Source organism: Theropithecus gelada, chromosome 16 (genome assembly GCF_003255815.1).
Source record: "Theropithecus gelada isolate Dixy chromosome 16, Tgel_1.0, whole genome shotgun sequence".
In the NCBI taxonomy this organism is placed as follows: domain Eukaryota; kingdom Metazoa; phylum Chordata; class Mammalia; order Primates; family Cercopithecidae; genus Theropithecus; species Theropithecus gelada.
The window spans coordinates 62,673,316-62,691,616 of record NC_037684.1 but is presented as its reverse complement, the minus strand read 5'-3'; the positions used below and the strand labels follow the sequence as shown (position 1 = coordinate 62,691,616).

The 18,301-nt window shown below is 50.0% G+C and overlaps 1 protein-coding gene across 8 annotated transcripts; it reads left to right on the top strand.

Annotated features, from left to right (window-relative positions):
* Positions 1-6,360: 6,360 nt before the first annotated feature.
* Positions 6,361-17,999, top strand: AIPL1 (aryl hydrocarbon receptor interacting protein like 1). Of its 8 annotated transcripts, none has more exons than XM_025361767.1 (6): positions 6,361-6,609; positions 7,610-7,723; positions 12,855-13,043; positions 14,634-14,810; positions 14,935-15,076; positions 15,856-17,999. In XM_025361767.1, exons 1-6 carry the CDS (start codon positions 6,514-6,516, stop codon positions 16,248-16,250), a joined length of 1,113 nt encoding a protein of 370 aa, XP_025217552.1. In that variant the 5' UTR covers positions 6,361-6,513; the 3' UTR covers positions 16,251-17,999. The 8 variants fall into 8 exon arrangements, with proteins under 8 accessions (XP_025217552.1, XP_025217551.1, XP_025217553.1 ...); XM_025361766.1 differs by having other exon boundaries at positions 7,580-7,723; XM_025361768.1 differs by having other exon boundaries at positions 7,544-7,723; positions 15,007-15,076.
* Positions 18,000-18,301: the final 302 nt, after the last annotated feature.

Here is an 18,301-nt window from a genome sequence, read left to right as displayed (position 1 = left end):
TTAGTTATTTGAAACTGTATATTATTGTTCACTCTAGTCATCCCACAGTGCTATAGAGTACTAAGCTTATTACTCCTATTTAGCTGTAACTTTGTGTCTTTTAACAAATCTCTCCTATTCCTTCCTTCCACCTACCATTCCCAGCATCCAGTATTTTGATGAGGTAAGGCCTTTGGGAGGTAATTAGCATTAGATAAAATAAAACAGGGTAGGCCCCATGATGGTACTGGTGGCTAAAAAAGAACGGGAAGAGAGACCTGAGCTGACAGGCACGATTTTGCCCTCTCACCATGTGATGCCTTCTGCCATGTTACCACACAGCAAGAAGGCCCTTACCAGATGCCAACCAGATGCCAGTGCTATGCTCTTGAACTTCCCATCCTCCAGACCATGAGCTAAATAAATGTCTTTTCTTTATAAATTATGCAGTCTGTGGTATTCAGATATAGCAGCAGAAAATGGACTGACACCTTCATTGTACCTACACTTGATGAGGAAACTGAGAATAGAGAATTTGGTTGGGCCCAAATTTCACTCAGTTAGTCTACACCAGGGCCAAGGATTCAAACTCCAAGGTTCAAGTTTGAAGTTTGAACCCACTATATTCATTTTACAAGAGTCACTAATGGGGTATGGGTTGTGGTTTGCAAAATATTGCTCTAGTTTGCCTGTCCTTCATTTTTTAGTGGATACAGGGTTTCATCACATTGGCCAGGCTGGTCTCGAACCCTGGAGTTCCTCCAGTCATCAGAGCCGTATCAAAACTACAAAGGAAAATAAAAGTGTTTATCATAAAAGTCTAAGGAGAGAGGGAGAGCACACTATCACTTGCAGGTGGCAAGTGTCTGCTTCTGGGATGCTGGCAATGCTCGCCCTTGACCTAGGTGATGCTGTTTATCAATCTAGTGAAGTTGTTTATCAACAGTCAGAAATGCTTGTTTTCAAACCTGTTTATAACAGTGGCATTTGTTACTGTAATTAAGGAATTTAATTGATGTCTTTTACCAATGAAATCCAAGGGGGAAAAGAAAGGGTTGTTGTTTCTATGAAAACTAAGTTGAAAGTATGGGAAACAGTCCATGAAGGGGAAATACTTAGAAACAAGCAAAGTCTCTCAAACTGGAGTGTCTTATCACAATTTGCCTCCCCAGTGCCTGCCATGTCACAGGCATCCGTAATAATAGTTTATATTTTTTGAGCCCTCACCATGTGTCAGACGCTCTGCTAAGTGCATTTGCTTTCTTTATTCTTTCTTAATCCTCAAGCAATTCTATGAAGTAGGTACTATTTTTATTTCCATTACAGATGACAAAAGTGAGACGCAGACAGGTGAAATATCTGGTCCAAGATCGTGTGGAATGTCGGAACTGGAGCTTAAATCCAGTGACTGACTTCAAAGCCTGAATTCTTACCCTCAGATTACACAGCTTTGTTAAGTATCAGGGGTGAAACAATGAATGCATGCATGCATAAAGAGGCCCCCCCTGCTTGGAGCTTTCCATCCTCTTCCCTCACTCAGAATGGTAACTGGCAGGTCAGGTTAATGAAGAACAGTCTCCATGGCAACAAGTAAAGGAGGAAGAAACATTTTCTTCTGAATGAGAAGCCTTTCCCTTCTGCCTTGCATGGAGTGGTGGCTGGAGGGAGGGAAGGAGGCTGTACTCAGAGGAAACAGGCTCCTAGTCCAGAGGTCAGTACAGGGGCTTCTGTTCTTGGTAAGGAGGAGAAACCAGTCACTTGTTCCTAGTGGAGGCTTTTGGAGGGGGAGGGAATCCCAGCATCACCCTTGCCTCTGTTGGGGAGGGGGATAAAGGAGAAGCTCCAGCCCTGCTATTCAGGGGCTCTTTGTCCAAGAGCAAACATTCCACTAGTTTCCTTGACCTCCTGAAACTGTCAATCTGATGGAAGACATAGACATTAAACACATAATTGTAAACAATTACAATTAGGCAAAGTAGCATGAATGTGCAGTGCTAGGGAGAAGTGACAGGGGGTACAAGGGGGATGGGGAGATTGACTGGAGCTGGAGGTCAGGGTAGTCTTCCCTGAATGTGTGGTGTTTGAAGTGAGGAGCTAGTGGGCCAATGGTTGGGAGTCTGGAGCATTGCCAAGTGTTAGGACTGGGGAAAGCCTGGACAAAAAGGGTAGGGCTGAGATCAGGGGCTGAGGGTAGGGGATGGGGTGGCAAGAGACAGGGTCTGTAGGTCAGAGAAGGAGCTTAAAATTTGTCCTGAAAGTGGTGGCAACTCTTTGCTGAATGTTAAGAGGGCAGTAGGTTATTAGAGCGGCATTTTAATGAAGTCCATGACGAGACTGGTTTGGGAGCGGCTATAGTTTTAATGTGTCCCCCAAATTTCATTTGTTGGAAACTGAATCCTCAAATTCATATGTTGATGATATTTATGGGTGGGGCCTTTGGAGGGTAATTAGGATTAGATAACATCATCAGGGTAGGACCCTGTGATAGGATTGGAGGCTTTACAAGAAGAGGAACGGAGACCTGAGCTGATGTGCATGCTCTTGTCCTCTTACCATGTGATGCCTTCCACCATGTTATGATGTAGCAAGAAGGCCCTCACAAGATGCCAACACCATGCTCTTGGGTTTCCCAGCCTCCACAACTATGAGCTAAACAAATGTCTTTTAAAAAAAAAAATAAATTATGCATTCCGTGGTGTTCAGTTACAATCACAGAGAATGAACTAAGACAGCAGGCAAAGGGTTTCTGGGGCATCAGTCTGTAGCCTGTGGCCCAAGCCCAGGCACAGACCAGGAACGATCATCATTCTTCTCAGCAGGGAAACCAACACCCCTGGCATCAGCTTCAACATCCCCTTTTCTTCTTGCCCCCACCTCCCCCAATCAACCACAGGCTACATCTATCAGTTTTGCTGTTTAAACGTCTCTGCAATGTGTGTGTGCCCTTTGACCCTCTACAAAGGGAAGCAATGGAAACAGTGGGAGAGTTTTAAGAAGTGTGAGAAGAGACACAATTGGATCTTTTTCATTGTGAATTATATCACTGATAGAAAACTGCCTAAGACATAAAATCTAGTGTCATGAATACAGTGAGTCCTTACTTAATGCTGTCAATAGGTGTTTGAAAACTGACTTTGGCCTGGGTGTGGTGGCTCACACCTGTAATCCCAGCACTTTGGGAGGCCAAGAAGGCAGGTGGATCACCTGAGGTCAGGAGTTCGAGACCAGCCTGGCCAACGTGATGAAACCCTGTATCCACTAAAAAAAAAAAAAAAATAGCTTGGCGAGGTGGCAGTCACCTGTAATCCCAGCTACTCGGGAGGCCGAGGCAGGAGAATCACTTGAGCCCAGGAGGCAGAGGTTGCAGTGAGTCAAGATCACTCCATTGCACTCCAGCCTGGGCAACAAGAGCAAAATTCCATCTCAAGAAAAAAAAAAAAAAAAAAAAAATTGACTTTCAGTGAAATGACATATAAGGAAACCACCTTTTTTTCTCATCAACATTATAACAAAATGATGACATTGATTGAAAGGATGTTATTTGAGGACCTGATGTATGTCCTTTCATTTCAGACTGCAGTTTCCAAGAACCTAAAAGGACATTAAGTGAGGACTTACTGTACTTATAAAGCCAACACCCATGTAAGCATCACCTAGGTCAAGGGTGAGCATTGCCAGCATCCCAGAAGCAGACACTTGCCACCTGTGAGGGATGCGTGTGCTCTCCCTCTCTCCTTAGACTTTTATGATAAACACTTTTATTTTCCTTTGTAGTTTTGATACAGCTCTGATGACTGGAGGAACTCCAGGGTTCTTGGTCTTGCGCCGATAGGATTAACGACTCGGACACACGTGGAGTGGTTTTAAGGAGCAAAAAGTTTAATAGGCAAGAAAGAAGGAAGGAAGAAGAGAATAGCTCCCCCATACAGAGAGAGAGGGAAGAGGGGGATTTGAACAAAGAGAAAACCCCTTGCTCAGGGTGGAGTGGTGGGAAGTGGCTGCTTACACGAAGAGGCTCAGGAGGCGGTGTCTGATTTCCATAGGGCCCAGGGGATTGGTTTGACCAGGTATAATTTACATAGCCCGCAAAAACCCTGGCCCTCCCACCTTAGCCCTCTAATATGCAAATGCGGGTTGCCATGATGTTCTGAACACATGCTGTTATCTGGAGGTGACCACGACACTGGGTACACCTGGTGACAGGGAAAAGACAGCAGGAATCGCCATATGAGTGAACCCAGTTTCTAATTGCCAGCATTTGCATATTGAGGCTTGCCAGCCTGGCCCTTTAAGCGGCCTTTTCTGTTAGAAAAGAGATGGTTTCGGGGGTTGTTTTTTATTGCAGGAAAATTTCCACCGAGAACCTTTACCCTTACTATCTGCCTAAAAATTATTTCTTAAGAACTCCTGTATTAGTTTTACTAAGTATCCATTTTACCTATGCGTGCGGACCTCTCTAGGCTGCCGCGTGGCTGGAGAAAGGATGGAAGGCAGGAGGGCAAGGTTTTCTGCGGCCTTCCACCTTCCAGGGATGGAAGATTTTCCGGGGTGCTAGATTTCAGGGTGCCATTCACTGCTGCAGCCCTCCCAACTTCCCCTGAGAGGGAGGAAGGAGACGTCAGTCTTCCCATTTCAATTGGGAAAATGCAGTGAGAGAGAACGAGAGACCTCCAAGGCCATAAGGTCAGTATATAGGAAAGGGTCAGCCCTTTGAACTCAGCTGTGTCTGGCTTACCCCAGTGTTCTTCTTTTTCTTTTCTTTTCTTTTTTCTTTTCTTTTTTTGTTTTGATACACAGTCTCACTCTATGGCCCAGGCTGGAGTGCAGCCGCATGATCTCAGTGCACAGCAACCTTCATCTCCTGGGTTCAAGTGATTCTCCTGCCTCAGCCTCCTGAGTAGCTGGAATTACAGGCGCCTGCCACCATGCCCAGCTAAGTTTTGTAATTTGAGTAGAGATGGGGAGTTATTATGTTGGCCAGGCTGGTCTCTAACTCCTGACCTCAGGTGATCAACCTGCCTTAGCTCCCAAAGTCCTGGGATTACAGACATGAGCCACCGCGTCCGGCCTAGTCTAGTTTTTTTTTCGAGATGGAGTGTCGCTCTGTCACCCAGGCTGGAGTGCAGTGGTGTGATCTCGGCTCACTGCAACCTCTGCCTCCTGGATTCAAGCGATTCTTCTGCCTCAGCCTCCTGAGTAGCTGGGATTACAGGCACGCACCACCACACCCAGGTAATTTTTGTATTTTTAGTAGAGACGGGGTTTCAGCATGTTGTCCAGGCTGGTCTCGAACTCCTGACCTCAGGTGATCCACCTACCTCAGCCTCCTTAGTGCAGTGTTTTCATCTCTCCCTGTAGCAGAGTCCTGCACCCCTTCCCTCTGCAACCAATGAGCCTGGTGTCAGGAAGAGAACGGTTTTGTGGCGGTGAGTCCAGTGCCCTCAGGGTGCGGAGGTGTAGGAGCTTGAACTGGCCACGCGGTGGTGCCAAACACCAGGTCTTCGCATTTGTGTTTCCCAGCCCGGAAGGGCGTCCCTGAGGTCCTGAATAAACTCTGCCTGCTTCCCAGAGCACAGGGCTAAGGCGCTCCAAAGGGGACGGGATACCCACCCTGCCCCCAGCCAGACCTGGCAGGAGAGGCAGGAGCGGGGCTGGGGAGGGCGCCTCAACTTTGCCCAAACCCACCACGCCTTTCGTTGTCCATCTTCCTTCCCTCCCAAGCCAGAAATCTGTCCCCTCTTCCCTTGGGCCACCATCGCAGGGCCTCCTGAAGGCAGATCCTGGGGAAGGGACGGGGAACAGGGAAAGTAGGAAGGTGGCTGGATGGCAAAGGGCAGCTGCCACCCCGGCTGGCCTGGAGTCCTCGGGGGCTTAGAGTCTGGGCCCAGCCCAGGTCTCCCCACCTTTTCCCCTTCAGTGGCCTCCAGGCCTCTCTCCACATCGCCAGGCTGGAGTGCAGTGGTGCAATCTTGGCTCACTGCAACTTCCGCCTCCCGGGTTCAAGTGATTCTCCTGCTTCAGCCTCCCAAGTAGCTGGAACTATAGGCGCCTGCCACCACGCCTGGCTAATTTTTGTATTTTTCGTAGAGACGAGGTTTCACGATGTTGGCCAGGATGGTCTCGATCTCTTGACCTCGTGATCCGCCCGCTCGGTCTCCCAAAGTGCTGGGAATACAGGCGTGAGCCACCGCGCCCGGCCCCCTGTCTTCTTTAAGAAAGCTCAGCGGACCTTTTTCCTTCTTGGGGTGGAAGAAAATCCAAGCCTAGCACAGCCCTGGCATGTGTCGGGCAGGGGCCCAGAATCACTGGACGGGGCGGTGGATGGGATAGGAGGCGAGGCTGCCTGCGGACCACAGGCCTGGCCCGAGTGGCTCTGATGAGAAGCCGGGGCGTCTGGGGCAGGGCCCCCACCGTCTGCCCTTCCCCCACACTCCTCCTGGCTGGGCAAATCCCAGAGTCTCAGCCGCCTAAGTGTCTTCCCGGGAGGTGAGATTATCCCCGCCTGTGCCAGACACCGCCTTTCCTCCTGCAGCCATGGATGCCGCTCTGCTCCTGAACGTGGAAGGGGTCAAGAAAACCATTCTGCACGGAGGCACGGGCGAGCTCCCAAACTTCATCACCGGATCCCGAGTGAGTGGGGCCCCTCCGGAGCGGACAGGGTTCCCTACAGCCGCCTTCCACATTCCAGGTGTGCCGCAAGGCACTGTCAACAGCTTTCAGCTTTGCCAAAAAACAGCCAGGCATCCCCAGCCCTGGGCCTCCGGGGAGCTCCCAGCGTCTACCCAGTCACGGGGCATTTCTGGTACTTTGCAGATTCAACTTTAGCATGGGCCGAGGGGCAGGGCTTTGGGGAATTTTCTGGAGCCCTAAATGTTGAGAAGAAAGGGGGTCCCAGAGGTCTTGGTATTTGTCCCCAAATGTCTGTTGGGCTTCCCTGGACTGAAGGGTGCGTCTGTGGCTACAAAACTCTGGCTTTGGCCAGGCGAGGTGGCTCACGTCTGTAATCCCAGCACTTTGGGAGGCCAAGATGGGCAGATCACGAGGTCAGGAGTTTGAGACCAGCCTGACCAACATGTGAAACTCCGTCTCTACTAAAATACAAAAATTAGCTGGATGTGCTGGGCGCTTGTAATCCCAGCTCAGCTACTCAGGAGACTGAGGCAGGAGAATCACTTGAACCCGGGAGGCGGAGCTTGAAGTGAGCCGAGATCACACCACTGCACTCCGGCCTGGGCAACAGAGTGAGACTCTGTCTCAAAAAAACAAAAAACAAAAAACAAAAAAACAAACAAACGAAAACAAAAAAACTCGGGGCTGATTTGAGGAAGGACTTCCGGACACACAGGACTGTGGGGAGTGGAATGGGGTCCGTAGGGAGGGGGTGGGTCCCTACTCCCTGGCAGGTGCAGGCAGGGTGGAGGTGCTCAGGGGGTCTGAGGCATCTGATGGGGTGAACTGAGTGAGCTGACCCTGGGGACAGCCCTGAGTGTCGGTGGCAAGGGGGTGGCTTCTGCCGGGCCTTGAGCGGTGTGTCTAGAGCGGAGTGCACTGTCTCGGTGACCAGGTGATCTTTCATTTCCGCACCATGAAATGTGATGAGGAGCGCACGGTCATCGACGACAGCCGGCAGGTGGACCAGCCCATGCACATCATCATTGGGAACATGTTCAAGCTCGAGGTCTGGGAGATCCTGCTCACCTCCATGAGGGTGCACGAGGTGGCCGAGTTCTGGTGCGACACCATCGTAAGTCGGCCCTGCGCGCCTGTCCCCTGGGACTAGTCTCTTCTGGCTCACCCACCCGCTTTGCAGGGCTGCTGTGTTTCAGGAAAGCTGGGACTCAAGCGAAGCTCTGCAAAGGCAATCTTGCTACCTTATTCCCCACCACTGTGCATGTGAAGATGGAGGGGACAGGGCTGGAAGGGGTGACCCATGCTGTGGCTGGCTAGTGGGGAGCAGGGCTATCCTCAGCAGGAGTGAGCCGGTCCACTTCACAGTCCTCACATGTGTGTGTGTGTGTGTGTGTGTGTGTGTGAGAGAGAGAGAGAGAGAGAGATAAGGTCTCGCTTTGTCACCCACGCTGGAGTGCAGTAGCGTAATTATGGCTCACTGCAGCCTCAACTTCCCGGGCTCAGGTGATCCTCCCACTTCAGCCTTCCAAGTAGTTGGGACTAAGGTGCGCCACCACACCTCATTTTTGTATTTTTTGTAGAGACAGAGTTTCGCCATGTTGGCCAGGCTGGTCCTAAACTCCTGGGCTTAAGCAATCCTCGGACTGTCTCAGCCTCCCAAAGTGCTGGAATTATAGGCATGAGCATGCCGGGCCAACTCCTTGCTTTTTATACAGCATGATTAGACCTGGAGATTTTAGACAGCATGATTGGACCTGGAGATTTTATACAGCATGATTAGACCAGCCTTGGTCTAATCCCTCCTCCTCACATTGCACGGTTTTTTTTGCCCTCCTCCTCACATTACAAGTTTCCCCTCCTATTTATAGCACTCCGTAAATTACCCTCATAAGTTAGCTTCCTTGCCTTGTGGCAAAACTCACTGACTCTTAGGCAACGTTTCTTGTGGGAACTTTCAAACATATACAAAAGTCAACAGAAAGAAAAATGAACTCACAAGCATCCATCACCCCGTGCCGGCCACCATCAACCCGTGGCTGGTCTTGCTTCATCTCCCAACCCATCCACTTCCCTTCCTTGTCCTGCCTGGTTAAACCAAATGCCAGACACCATATCATTTCACCTGTAAATACTAAAATTTGTATCTCTAAAATATGAGGATATCCTGGCACTTTGGGAGACCGAGGCGGGCAGATCACGAAGTCAGGAGTTCGAGACCAGCCTGACCAACATGGTGAAACCCCGTCTCTACTAAAAATACAAAAATTAGCCGGGTGTGGTGGTGCACGCCTGTAATCCCGCTACTCAGGAGGCTGAGGCAGGATAATCACTTGAACCCGGGAGGCGGAGGTTGCAGTGAGCTGAGATCACGCCACTGAACTCCAGTCTGGTGACAGAGCAAGACTCCATCTAAAAAAGAAAAAAAAAAAGAGGATATTAAAAAACTTAACCATGATATCATTATGAAATCTTTTAAAAACTCCAGTAATTCCTTAAAGCCATCTAATATCCAGTCACTGTTAAATTTTCTTTGGTTGACTCTTTTATTCTTTATAAATGAATGAGTTTGGTTTGTTTAAATCAACAACCAACCAAAGTCCCTGTATAGCGCTTTGTTGATGTGTCCTTCAAGTCCCTTTTCATCTATAGCTCCACCTCCTTTTCTTCTTTTCTTCCTTGACACGGAAATGTTGAAGGAACTGGGTCATTTATCCTGTAGAAGTCCCACATTCTGATTTTCCTGGTTGCTTTGCCATGGAATTGTCTAACATGTTCCTCTATTCCCCACATTTTTGATAAATTGAAAGTGAGGTCAAGAGGACCTGATAAGATTCAGATTCTTCTCTCTCTCTCCCTCTCTCTCTCTCCTGTTTTCGGAAGTCTGCCATGGATGGTACCATATACTTCCCTTTGGGAGAAGTACATCACACTTGGTTGTCTTTCTTACGATGACGTTAAGAGTGATTGGTGGGTTTAGGTGTTGACAGCCTGATCCATCTATTCCAAAGCTCCCTCTAGACTTTCACCATTGGTGGCAGATACCCAGACTCATTATTTCGTCAGAGGCCACTGACCTTTTAAATGAGCATTTTGGGGACGCTTTGAACTCTGTTCTGTCGTTCATTAGTTGCATGACCTGGGGAAGTCCCGTCTTCTGTCTGCTACTCTATTCCTTCATTTATAAATAAACAAAACCCTAAGTTAAGGAGTTGTTTTGGAGATTACATGATATAACATATGAGGGTGAATCATAATACAGAGCAATTAAAAATGAGAGCTATTATTTTGAGCTAGAATTTTTTTTTTTTTCTGAGATGGAGTTTCACTCTGTCACCCAGGCTGTAGTGTAGTGGCACGATCTTGGCTCACTGGAACCCCTGCCTCCCAGGTTCAAATTATTCTCCTGCCTCAGCCTCCTGAGTAGCTGGGGATTACAGGTGCCCACCACCACACCCGTATGTGTGTATGTGTGTGTGTGTGTGTGTGTGTATATATATATATATATATATTTTTTTTTTTGTATTTTTAGTAGAGATGGGGTTTCATCATGTTGGACCAGACTGGTCTTGAACTCTTGACCTCAAGTGATCTGCTTGCCTCGGCCTCCCAAAGTGCTGGGATTACAGGCATGAGCCACCATGCCCAGCCTAGAAAAAATATGAGATTTTTTCTAGGAAAAATGAGGAATTTTTCCTAATGAGGAAACTTAAGACTCCAAAAGGGAAAATAACTTGCAGTGGCTCAAACAAGTTAAGGGAAAAGATCTGGGTGAGATACCTGGTTCCCTCTTCATCCTGCACACGTTTCTCGCAGTGTCTAATATAGCTGGGCTGCAGCACCATCCTCTGCCAGTAGGTGGTCCCACTCAACATGTTATTCATTTATTCATTCATGTAGCAAATATTTGTTGAACATCTTTCCTTTGTAGCAGTCCCTGTGTTTTTCTTCATTTTGATATTTTTATCTTAAATTTTTTTTTTTTTTATCAAGTCAAGGCTTCAGAAAATTGGCTTCTTTGTGATTTCAGTTAGTTTAAAAATATATCTATTGACTTTGCTTAGAGTGAGGGGGTCCTGTACTTTGATTCATGCCATACGTGAGGCAAGGCTTGGCTGCCACTAAGAGTCCCCTCTCCATAGGATACACGTTTGCTAACACATGACAGCTGAGTGCATAGAAGGCTGTCAATAAATTCTTGATCAGTTGATTGATTTGTTTTTTGCAAAACCACAAGCTGCTGTCGTTCCCATGATGTGGGCATGGCTCTTTGTTTCCTGTGGAGTCTGTGTTCCTTTTTCCATGTTGATAGTCACATGAGTGCATTGCCTATATCACAGGCTGGTAACTGTTTTTTTTTTTTTTTTTTCCTTTTTTTTTTCTTTTTTTGAGATGGAATTTCACTGTTGTTGCCCAGGCTGGAGTGCAATGGTGTGGGCTTGGCTCACTGCAACCTCTGCCTCCTGGGTTCAAGTGATTCTCCTGCCTCAGCTTCCTGAATAGCTGGAATTACAGGTGCTCGCCACCACACCGGGCCCATTTTTGTATTTTTAGTAGAGATGTGATTTCACCACGTTGGCCAGGCTGGTCTTGAACTCCTGACCTCAGGTGATCCACCCACCTTGACCTCCCAAAGTGCTGGGATTACAGGCATGAGCCACTGCTCCCACAGTAACTACGGGTTTTCCCAAGTTTTCCATGCCCCCCACATCTCCTCACCCCAGCCCATGGCTGTCGTGATTGTGTGCACATGCACACACACACACCCCTTCTAGAGTTAGTTCTTCACCTGCACATCCACCTCTTATCCATCCACCCACCTGCCCAGGCATCAATTCATCCATTTTTCCCTTCAGCCAATCTTCATGCATAATTCAGGCTTCCATCACTGCATGCATCCATCATCTTCTATCTATCTCCTATCATTCATCTATCTATCTATCTATCTATCTATCTATCTATCTAGTTAGAAAACATTCACTGGGCACCTGATTTGGCCTGTGCTGTATGTTAGGAATGAAATAAGCAAAGCCCCAAGTCCTTAGGGAACTTGAATTCTGGAGGAGGAGCAGACATCTAAACAATTGTAATGCAGAGCAGCCAGTGCCACGACATAAGTAAGTGAGGGCAGTGTGCTTTGGGGCCACAAAAGCTCAGCTTGCTGGGGCCCATGGCGTGCCGAGCTGGGGGCTGCTGAGTCAGAGCCAGAGGTGGCCCCCCTGGCAGCAAGCTGTTTCTGGGGCTTCTCCCTCCCTTGGTCCAGCTCTAATCCCAACAGGCTCAACAGCCATCTGCTCATCTCTTCCACAAAGAGGCAGAAGGCATTTCGGGCTAATCCTGGCCGGTGGGGCGGGCGGGGTGGCCTCTGCCTCTGTGCTGGTGACCTGGAGGCAGAGCTGAACCGCTGCACAGTTTCAGCCCCTTCAAGTCGTATGTTGCATGTGGAGCCAGTGCTGGATCGTCTCAGAAGCCAGTCCAAGGAGATGGGTTCTCAGGGAGCCTAGTCGGGGAAACTGAGGCCCAGCATACATACAGCGGGCCTCGCTGAGGCTGTACGGCTGATTTTCCCAGCCCTCCTTCATCCCAAGGGTGGCAAACTCAGCTCCCGTGCTGGCTGAAGCTGTGATGAGCCAGACCTATATCTGCACCGTCTCATTTAATCCCTACAGCAGCCCTAATACCGGACAGGAGCAACCCAGGGAACTGGGGTTCAGAGAAGTGCGGAGACCTGGGGTCACTGCTAGCCTGCAGCACTGCCAGGAGACCAAAGTGACTCTCTTGGACCCTGGAGTCCTGCTCCTTCCACTGCCCCACACTGCCCTTCCTGCGAGTCATAGGCTTTGCGGAGCTCAGGGCTTCCTTGGGGCAGAGATGTGTTACAGTGGACCACACGGGCCAGAAGAGGCAGCCAGAGGCTAAGAGCATATGGCCTCTGGAGCCAGGTTTGAATCCTGGCTGCGTCATTTCCTAGCTGTGTGACCTTAAGCAAGTTGCTTTGCCTCTCTGGGCTGTAGTTTCCCCATCTGTAAAATGGGGATAATGGTGCTTCTCTTGAATTGTCGTAAGGATTGAAGAGGCTCATAACAGTGTGAAGTGCTTTGCCTGGCACACAGTTAACCACAGTTAGTATTAGTGGCATAGTGAGGGAGCAGGATTCCTGCCAGGAGGGGCTCTGAGTGGAGGCCTTTTGTGGCCCACCTAGCTCTGAGCAGGTAGCCCAGATGCCATCCATCTGTTTCTCCCCACAGCACACGGGGGTCTACCCCATCCTGTCCCGGAGCCTGCGGCAGATGGCCCAGGGCAAGGACCCCACGGAGTGGCACGTGCACACATGCGGGCTGGCCAACATGTTCGCCTACCACACACTGGGCTACGAGGACCTGGATGAGCTGCAGAAGGAGCCTCAGCCTCTGATCTTTGTGATCGAGCTGCTGCAGGTGGGGCTCGGGGTAGGCAGGGCTGGAGGGCTGTGCCAGCACCAGAGAGGGACAGCGGGCATCACAGGCACCCCCACCCCACTGGCCACTGGACAGTGCCCTGTTTCTCTTTAGAGAACAAGAAAGGGTTCATAAGCCAGGGGACAATACCAATGTGAAACGACAGTCCTCTGATTTTTCCACAAGAAAAGGTCCAGTTGGTGCTGGGCGTGGTGGCTCACGCCTGTAATCCCAGCACTTTGGGAGGCCGAGGGGGTTGGATCACCTGAGGTCAGGAGTTCGAGACCAGCCTGGCCAACATGGTAAAACCCCATCTCTACTGAAAACACAAAAATTAACCGGGTGTGGTGGTGCACGCCTGTAATCCCAGCTACTCGGGAATTTGAGGCATGAGAATGGCTTGAACCTGGGAAGCGGAGGTTGCAGTGAGCCAAGATCATGTCAGTGCATTTCAACCTGGGTGACAGAGCGAGACTCCATCTCAAAAAAAAAAAAAAAAAAAAAAAAAAGTCTGCTTGGAACCACTTTTTTTGTTTTGTTTTGTTTGTGAGACGGAGTCTCACTCTGTCGTCCAGGCTGGAGTGCAGTGGCCGGATCTCAGCTCACTGCAAGCTCCGCCTCCCGGGTTCACGCCATTCTCCCGCCTCAGCCTCCGAGTAGGTGGGACTACAGGTGCCAGCCACCTCGCCCGGCTAGCTTTTTGTATTTTTTAGTAGAGACGGGGTTTCACTGTGTTAGCCAGGATGGTCTCGAACTCCTGACCTTGTGATCCGCCCGTCTCGGCCTCCCAAAGTGCTGGGATTACAGGCTTGAGCCACCACGCCCGGCTGAACCACTTTTTAAAAATGTGATTTGTTTTCATTTTGGAGGCATTTTACTTCTATTTGTTATCTACTTCCACTTTCATTTTCGAGAGTTGGAGATTATAACCTCCTCGGTTCCTGTGGTTTGTGGGTTCAGACTTGGTTCTCTAGTAGCGGGAGAGGCTGCATGGAACTCCCCATATCCTCCCACCCAGAGCCCCAGAGTGATTGACAGCGCGTGTTTGCGGGTTGGTGAGAGAGGGTTAGGGCCAGGGTCAAGGTCAGGTCGGGATTCAGCTTATGGCCAAGACTGAGGCTCAGCCTGAGAGCTATGTGAGTGAATAAAAATAAAATAAGAACTGTGTCATCCAAGAGCCTTTACAGGCTTGCTGTCACAGTTGCGTGGTCTGTGCACTGCACGAGGTGCACCGGCATCTCCTCCAAGGTGCTCATTATGCTCATTATAGACATCGTACATCGGTATTTCTATAATGACAAGTTTCCAGCAGATGGCAATAGTGTATTGTTCTAACAAAATGAGTATTCACGACAATTTTCTGAATATTAGAAGTGAAGTGTCTTGATGAACGGGCACCTTTTCCTAGTTTGCACAAAGGCATGGATTTAGGGCAGGGTTTTTGGCATTTTCGCTTCTTTCCCTTGTCTGTATGCACTTGACCAGCAAGCATGACTTCAGGGAGCTGTGCCAGGGTCCAATCTTTCGGGTCCCTGATGGGGTGCAGGCCCCTGGGGTCCCTGCCTCACTGACCTGCAGCTCTGGGGCCAGGTTGACGCCCCGAGTGATTACCAGAGGGAGACCTGGAACCTGAGCAATCATGAGAAGATGAAGGTGGTGCCCGTCCTCCACGGAGAGGGAAATCGGCTCTTCAAGCTGGGCCGCTACGAGGAGGCCTCTTCCAAGTACCAGGAGGCCATCATCTGCCTAAGGAACCTGCAGACCAAGGTCAGAGGCCGCTGGCCATGGGTGGGAAGTGGGGCTGACTCTGGGGGACCCGCCCAGCGCCGGCCAGGGTGGAGCGGGGGTTGGGCAGCCGCCTGAGGTCATGGCTGACCTTCTCCCTGGGCAGGAGAAGCCGTGGGAGGTGCAGTGGCTGAAGCTGGAGAAGATGATCAACACCTTGACCCTCAACTACTGCCAGTGCCTGCTGAAGAAGGAGGAGTATTACGAGGTGCTGGAGCACACCAGTGACATTCTCCGGCACCACCCAGGTGTGTGGGGCTGCAGGGGCGGGCAGCGAGGTGGGGCCCGGCTCAGGGCCACGGAGACACCTGCCATAGCCTTCCTGGACTTTTCTTTCCACCCCACCGGGGCACCGAACCTTGTCTCCAGCCAGCCAGGTTTCCCCGAGTGTGTAATTGAATCGTGGGTGATGGATGGGCAGTGCTTGGCGTGGGGGGCCCTTTATTTTAATGTGTGTTTGAACACTTACCCAGGAAGCTCACCAAGCTTGTGTTTTCAGTGGAACGGTAAACAGGCTTTTAAAAAAGAGGGGCAATCAATATAGAGAAAAATATTATGCCGGTACTAGTACAGGTGTTGCGAGGATATGGCACCTCCAGTACTACTAGTATTGACTTACCGCTCGAATAGTGCTCACGGTAACACCACCCAGGCCCTGGCGCGTGCATCGGGCTCAAGTCCTCTGCGTTTATTATCTCATTTAATCCTTGTAATCCTCATAATCACCATGTGGGGGAGGTGCAGGGAAAGGGACTGAAGGTTATCTCATTTAGGGAGCATCTGTAAGAAAAATAAAAGTTATGAATATAAAATTAGTCACAGGGCCTTGAAAAGGAGAGAAGGAGGTACTGCCATTATGATCATCATCTCCATCTTACAGTTGAGGAAACTGAGGGATCGGGGGTACAGAGAGGTTAAGGATCGTGGCGGGGCTAAGGGTCTTGGAGGCTGGTGAGTCCCAGCTGGGCGGGAGCTGCCTCTGAGGCTGGGCAGGGAGCTGCGGCTGGATGCTCCCTGCTTCCCACAGGCATCGTGAAGGCCTACTATGTGCGTGCCCGGGCTCACGCGGAGGTGTGGAACGAGGCTGAGGCCAAGGCGGACCTCCAGAAAGTGCTGGAGCTGGAGCCATCCATGCAGAAGGCGGTGCGCAGGGAGCTGAGGCTGCTGGAGAACCGCATGGCGGAGAAGCAGGAGGAGGAGCGGCTGCGCTGCCGGAACATGCTGAGCCAGGGAGCCACGCAGCCTCCCGCAGAGCCACCGGCAGAGCCCCCCACAGCACCACCTGCGGAGCTGTCCACAGGGCCACCTGCGGACCCACCGGCAGAGCCCCCCACAGCACCACCTGCGGAGCTGTCCACAGGGCCACCTGCAGAGCCACCCGCAGAGCTCCCCCTGTCCCCAGGGCACTCACTGCAGCACTGACCCCCGAGACCCACAGTCAGCCTGACACCTAGGCAGGGAGCAAGTGGCCTGGTCACTTCTGGTTCCACTGGCCAGGATCGTGGTGTCACTTTTTAAAATTTAAAATTAATTTTTGAAATCAAAGTCAGACACGCCCATGGTAAAAAAAAAAAAAAAAAAAATCTAAAACGCACAGAAGAGCTCATGAATAAAGTGGTTTTCTCCCCTACCCCTTCCATTCCTTCCATGCCATGGTTTTAATTGACCCTGTTTTTAATTCTTCTGGTGGTTTTTTCTATTTCCAAGTAATCTGTTTAAATCAGTTTCTCCACCCATCGATTTTACTCCATGTCAATGACAAATGAGGATTTGATGCTCTGATCCTTTCTCATCCCTGGTACTCCTCCCTGTCTCCCGATTTGTGATAGTTAGATTTGGGGGTCATCTCTTGGTTATTTTTGTTACTTTATGCAGGACACTTAGAACTCTCTAGAATCCCACTGATTTTAGTGGGTCTTGATGTAGGGTGGGCAAGCCCCGAAACTGGAGCTTAGCCTGAGAGGGTCCTTGGCTTCCCCCAGGAAAGATTTCAAAGGCAAGCACCAGTGGTAGGGTAGAAGAAAACAGCTGTGGCCGGGCACAGTGGCTCACGCCTATAATCCCAGCACTTTGGGAGGCCGAGGTGGGTGGATCACCTGAGGTCAGGAGTTCCAGACCAGCCTGGCCAACATGGTGAAATTCCGTCTCTACTAAAAATACAAAAAAACTAGCTGGGTGTGGTGGCAGGCATCTATAATCCCAGCTACTTGGGAGGCTGAGGCAGCAGAATCGCTTGAACCTGGGAGGCGGAGGTTGCAGTGAACTGAGATTGTGCCACCGCACTCCAGCCTGGGCAACGAGAGTAAAACTTCATCTAGAAAAAACAAACAAAAAAACCAACAACGAAACAACAACAACAAACAAAACAAACCAAGGAACAAAACCAAAACAGCTGTATTGAAGCTGCAGTGTTGCAACTCTGTGACTGCCCTGCAGAGCAGGGCTACCCCATAGGCAGGGAGCAGCAGCAGCTCAGGGCAGTTCTGCAGTCAGATTTACACCCACTTTTAATTACATGTAGATTAAGGAGCGGCGCATACAAAACTTTCTAGGGAAGGGGTAGTAACTTCTGGGTCCTGAGGTCTTTGCCATGGAAAAGGGCGGTATGCCAGGGTGTTGCCATGGCAATGGTAAACTGACATGGCACCCTGGGGGGTGTGTCTTAGGAAAAGCTGCTTCCACTCGTCCCTGTTTTAGCTCATCTTCAAGTTAGTACGGTGTCCAAGCCCCACCGCCTACCTCAGTCTGGTGACTTCCTTCTGTGTCTGATGAGCATGGCAGCGTTGGGACCTTCCCCTTCCAACTCTCTCCCTCCTCTTAGTCTTCCCTAAAGAAGGACGAGTACGAGGAGGTGCTATCACACCAGCGACATCCTCTAGCACCACCCAGGTATGCGGGGTAGGGCAGGGGGGCAACGGAGTATCCGGCCCAGGGCCACGTAGTCAACTGCCAGGGCCTTCCTGGGCTTCTCTTCTGCCCCAAAGCTTGTCTCCACCCAGCAGTGGTTCCCTCAGCGCTAACTGTATCCCTAAAGTTCTGATGTACCTTACTTTTCCATCATCCCTGTTGTTAACATCTACCTTCTGTTCTGTAAGCCAAACTAAGTCTTCTGTGCTTTGTCCATAGGTTGACTCTACAATCCGAAAATCAATAAACAGCATTTGCATGATTGTGGCCGTGTAGGCGTGCTTCCCCGCCGGGCCCTGCGCAATGCTTCCACTGCATTGCTTTGTCTGTGGTTCCAATTTCCTGACCCCTGGGACACCAGAATGAGGGTATTTCTGGCATCTGGAGTGATAATGTATATTTTAATATGGCAGTGTTTTATGTTTTTCTTCTCTGCTTCTCCTCTTCCTTTTTTCTTTTTCTTTTTTTTTCTTTTTTTTGAGATGGAGTCTCACTCTGTTGCCCAGGCTGGAGTGCAGTGGCATGATCTCGGCTCACTGCAGCCTTCACCTCCCAGATTCAAGCGA